Raw genomic sequence first — 5,894 nt, forward strand, 5'->3', positions numbered from 1 at the left:
AGGGCTGGGTCTGCCTCCTCCAGGGGCAGTGCTTGCAGGTTCACTACCTGATCCCTGAAAGGGGTAGTAGGAACCTTGGGCACATAGCCGGGCTGGGGCCTCAGGATTACCTGGGCCCAAACTCTAGGCACGAATCGTCGACCGAACATGTGTGCAGGTCCCCTACCCTCTTGATGGAGGCCATTGTAAGCAGGAGCAATCGTAACAATGTTGTTGTCTGTATGTGAAAACTTTTCAAAAACACAAATGAAAACATTTCCATTTTAGTGCATCGTTGTTGTGTAGGCATACACTAAGAATATACATAAGTACAGTATCTCACAGAAGTGAGCACACCCCTCACATTTTTGTAAATATTTTATAATATCTTTTCATGTGACAACACTGAAGAAATGACACTTTGCTACAATGTAAAGTAGTGAGTGTACAGCTTGTATGACAGTGTAAATTTGCTGTCCCCTCAAAATAACTCAACACACAGCCATTAATGTCTAAACCGCTGGCCACAAAAGAGTACACCCCTAAGTGAAAATGTCCAAATTGGGCCCAATTAGCCATTTTCTCTCCCCGGTGTCATGTGACTCATTAGTGTTACAAGGTCTCAGGTGTGAATGGGGAGCAGGTGTGTTAAATTTGGTGTTATCGCTCTCACTCTCTCATACTGAAATGTGAGGGGTGTACTCACTTCTGTGAGATACTGTATATGTGTATACTGTCCAGCTATTATTGAATCAAAACCTAGTATTTTTTTGTAACAAAAGTTTTATTACTTTAATTTTTCATTTTTTATAAAAAATTTTTTTTAATAATTTTGATTAATATTTATTACTGGACTAAAGTCATTTAAAAATTAGATTTTTTTTAAAATGCCGACAACAACAACAGTTGGTCAAGCTGTATGCTGTTTACAGGTAACCAAGTGACCTCAGGAATTTAAGATTTAATTGATGTGTGATTTTCAGACAAAGGTGTGAGTATATAACTTAACCATAGTTTAAACAGGGCTCAAATGTGAAGAGATCAAACTCAAAGTACGTTATGGCAACAAAATACTGTTTCCCAAAACCAATTAAAACACACACCAAATTCTAACAAACCAATCACAGTACAAAACACTCCATACCTGTCAAAATCGCCATTGCACAGGGCTCTGATGGGGATTTTAAAGGCTTGCCACACAGGGTTCAGATTGACCTTCACCACCTCTGTCTTATGGCAAATGGTAAATCTGTAAGATAACAGGATAATAGTTGAAAACATTTATGGTATGTGTTCACATCAAATCAAGATTGATTGAAATCAAACATTAGCACATACAATTACCTAAACTAAAATGTTGAAATGTCTTTAATAAATGCATTCATTTGACATAGTCTACTTATTTGAAATTGGAAATGATCCATTCCTTTCAGTCTAATTCTAAAAACTGATCAGAACATTTGGAACGGACAAGAATTGTTTCTTTCTGTAGCACTGCATTTGTTTATGAGTCATTGATTGATAATGACCCTCTTTAACCGAGCAAAGGTAATTTATCAAATGAAGCCATTCTCTGAATTCATTCCAATCTATAAAGGAATTTAATCATCATCAGAGCCAAACAAATTAAACACCAACATTCAAAGAATGCGAATATGAATACTAGCAGGAGATTGCAGCTTTACAGATGTAAAATTATTGTATGTAAGTAGTCTGATAAAAGTTGTTTTATTATTGTATTATTACAGATTTGAATTGAGTTTGCAGTTCCAATGTGTTTTGGTGCAGTCAGTATGTAAAATCTGTTGTTTGTAGTGTGAGTGAGAAAGGTGAAGAATACCATTGCATAAATGTATATTTGAATGTCATAATTAATAGAGAGTGTCATATTTAAACAAGCCTGTTTGTTTTCTGTTTGTTCTTCTGAGAAAATTCTGTGCTAAAATGTTTGAATCGATTGACAACCCTAGTTTAAAGACATAATTTAAATGTGAGTTTAAAACTTGCAAAATATAAGTGGAATCAGTTTTATGTTTTAACACACACAAAAAGCTGAATATCATGTTTGCCACTTCACTGTGGAGCTATACAGAAATAATTTATGTACAATAATATTGAAAACTGTCCAAAAAAAAGGTGATTGTTGTTGGAAATTTGTATTGGTTTTATTCCTAAGCATCAACAGGACTGTTTCAGAAACTGAGCAAATATTTCACATATTTGGTTTGACTTTCTGATGCTGGCCCTTGAGCTATACCTCTCTCAAATCACCACAGGATTTACTTTACAAAACAGACTCTGTTCTCTAAAGGACAGAGACATGAATGGATTGCTCAGTTATGGGCTCAGTATACAGCTCAATACTAGCCTTTTTCCTATTTGCTCTTTTACACACACACACACACACACACACACAGTATATATAGATATAGATATTTTGATTGTTATTTGATATAGATACACACAATTATTTTGTACTGAGTATAGAACTGTAGCTTAAATAAATAAATAAATAATTAAATAAATAAATACATGAATAAAGCTGTTAAAACACTTGTATCTGATCTACACAAATAAAGGCTCAGACATTCCGAGATTTCTCAAAGCTGAATAACCCCTTTGTCTCTGAGTGAAGGAATCTGGAATTATTGAAGAAGAGAATCAACCAGATAAGGGGTGGCTGTTCCATTCCAAAAGAACCCCTGCTGATCCAGGTGCAAATGACTATGGGTATTAACCTAAAGGAATTCAATGGAAAGCCATTTACCTAACATAGAGCCTGAAGATGTGATTGATGCTGTGAGCGCTGTGAATCCGCTCATGTGTCTGTGTTACTCACGTTCCATCCTCATTGCTGCGATAAAACACTAAGAAAGGGTCCGATTTGCCAAAGAAGTCCTTTTTGTCCAGTTTGTTGGCACAAAATTGCATCATCACAGACTCCTGCAGGGTGAGAATGTTTTAGAAAAGCAGGTTATGAGGGCAACGGGAGTGTACGTGTGGATTTAGAGCACTTGGGACAACACTATCAGTAAAAATGAGCTGAGTATTTGGCCATTCAGGGTTTCTAGACAGATAACATTATGCAAATGCTAAACAGCTTGGCATGTTACATTTGCTTGACTACTGTACCCAGATGGCAATGCTAAAAGGCCTAATCAGAAATCCATTTGTCAAGCGTTTATGTAGACACACATTCACTGTCTGTGTGAGATGCGATGCTTCAGCAGGGAATGGGATAAGGCCTTTTGATCCCTGTTGTGAAAGACAAATGTAACAATTATGCTAGCAATGCGGAGGTCTTTCTGCATTTATATATGCGTGTGTGTGTGTGAGCACAGCTGAAGTTCTTGGCACATCACGCATGCTATTACTGAATCCTGTGTTTTACAAATAAGATAAGTCAGCTACTTTGAATAGACTATAACAGACATGCCGAGAAGCCAAATGAAATTAGCTCCTAGCAAGCTGCCTTTCTTTCTCCTGATTATATAGGCAGCAATTCATGAAATGTAATCTCATAGTAACTGATCTGAAGCACACAAATAGCGCTCATCACATGAAGTGCACAAGAGACTTGGTCAGAACTGATTTCAATAGAGTTTGATGGTAGCATGTTGCTAAGCTAACAACTGGAAATGCACACAAAATTTCATTAGCAACACTCAAAATCATAAAATCAGTAGGCTAATGGAGGCACGTAGGAAACTCGTCTTATTACTGATTTTAATAGAGTTTAATGTTAGCATGTTGCTAACAACTAGATGCTTTACTACAGACAACATTTCACTACCAAAAAACGAAATCAGGGATGGAAGCGCATGAGAGACTCAGCTCTTAATTGATTTCAATAGAGTTTTCAATTGAATTTATAATGTTACTAAGCTAACAACATGATGCTCTACTACACAAATTTCATCAGAAATAAAATCAAAATTACAAAATCAATAATGGAACTGCACGGGAGGATTGGCTCATAATTGATTTTAGCACAGTTTGACGTTAGCATGTTGCTAAGTTAACAATGTGACACCACACACACACACACGCACACACACACATGCACACACACACACACACACACACACACACACACACACACACATGCACACATTCTATTAGAAAATCAACATCACACATAAATATTGGGTATTGATTTTTTTATCTTTGTTTATACTTCTGTATTAAAAGACATGAGTCTATGTTGTAGCAGTGAATGATATTGGCCAAGCTTGGATGGGTATAAGCAATCATGGGGCACAAATAAGACCTGAATTCTAATGATCAATATTAGCTCTTACCCTGCAGTTGCTAAGCTCCTCAGCCTTCACAATAATCGTCCCACATTTCTTCCCTGGAATCCCCCTGTGTATGACAAAATGAGAGAATTCAGGTCATGTGTCTATTGCACAATAATATTGTTCAAAACGAACATAATACATCATGAAACATTTTATTTTTCTACATCAAAAGGTTAAAACGTACCAAGATCTATTTAATGTGAAAATAAAGCAAAGAAAATCCCTCCTTCCTTAGAGTCACAATGTTTCCCAGCAGTATGCTGTGCTCGTGTAGATCAGGCTCTCTGATGGATTCTTCTGCTGCTGGTAATATAATAAATTGACTCTTGCACAGACAGTTCAGTGGATGAAGTCTTGATTAAGGTTTATGAACGCTCTCTCATGTGTACAGAGTTTAAGTGAGTATAATTGGACTGGGGCTGTGCCAATGTGTTCTGGGTGGAATCGATCTGTCATATAGCAAAGTGAGCATTGCTTTAGTTATTTTATTAGGACTGGTCCCGATCTATGAGCCTGTCAAGCCCCAAAATGGACCAAAAAAAAAATAAAAAATTATAGGGGTGCATTTTCCCCCTTATATATTGTATTATACTGGCTGTTCTTTTTCATATAATTAAGTGAATGGTTACTGAGGCTGTCAAGCTCCAGAATGACTAAAAAGCACTATTACAGCATCACAAAAATAAACCACCTTTCTATCATAAACAGATCAAAATTTAAGTAATTATTCACCATAACTCTTCCCCTCTGATGTTTCTTTACAAATTAAATATAGCGTCATTCAAATCAACTATGTTTGACTACGAACATAGGCACCATTCAAAGAATACAAAAAAAAAAAGGTTACTTGATCGCCAAATCAGCATATAGGAATGATTTCTGAAGTATCATATGACAATGAAAACTAGAGTAACAAAGACAATAATAAATTAATAAAATAAAATAATACATGAATATATTTCTTAAAATACGTAATTGGTGTAAACGAGTTTTCATATGTGCTTTATCATCACTTCTAGTATATCACATAACACTGGGTCGGCACAATACTACTACATTAAAACTTAAATAGTATATTAGTTTGCTGTTATTATAGATCAGTTGACAGGTAACAAAAACTTTTTGAGTGACAAAAACTTTTTAAAAAGTCATTCATGATGTAGCAAATACGCAATCTGCTTTGTATGTCATAAGGGGTAGACGGCTGCTAGACAGAAATACAAATATTTGCTTTACAGAACTGCATAATATTACAGCGCGCATAAGTTGAACCAACAAATGGAAGACATGAATTGTGAGAAACCCCATAGTCACCATGACAACCCCAACTTGTGCAACTGAGGGACCCAGCAGAGATATCTAATAAATAGGACTAAGATATCATCTCATACATATTTCAGGGGAGCCATTTAGATTTTTTATTTTTTTTGTATTTCAAAAGGAACATTATATTGAAATCGGTCATGCAGAATAAATAGATTTAAAGGGGTCATATGATGCGATATAAATTTTTCCTTTCTCTTTGGAGTGTTACAAGCTCTTGGTGCATAAAGAAGATCTGTAAAGTTGCAAAGACTAAAGTCTCAAATCAAAAGAGATATTCTTTATAAATAA

The 5,894-nt window shown here is 35.7% G+C and overlaps 1 protein-coding gene across 1 annotated transcript in view; it reads right to left on the minus strand.

Annotated features, from left to right (window-relative positions):
- LOC107724705 (copine-8) overlaps window positions 1–5,894 on the minus strand; it is a 60,859-nt gene that overhangs the window by 38,008 nt on the left and 16,957 nt on the right. The window contains exons 2-4 of the mRNA XM_016533721.1: window positions 4,281–4,344; window positions 2,819–2,922; window positions 1,124–1,228 (exon numbers count right to left, since the gene is read on the minus strand). Coding sequence (XP_016389207.1) covers window positions 1,124–1,228; window positions 2,819–2,922; window positions 4,281–4,344 — 273 coding nt within the window. The remainder of the gene's footprint in view (window positions 1–1,123; window positions 1,229–2,818; window positions 2,923–4,280; window positions 4,345–5,894) is intronic.

This window comes from Sinocyclocheilus rhinocerous, unplaced genomic scaffold (assembly GCF_001515625.1).
Source record: "Sinocyclocheilus rhinocerous isolate Xijiao unplaced genomic scaffold, SAMN03320098_v1.1 scaffold3776, whole genome shotgun sequence".
NCBI lineage: Eukaryota > Metazoa > Chordata > Actinopteri > Cypriniformes > Cyprinidae > Sinocyclocheilus > Sinocyclocheilus rhinocerous.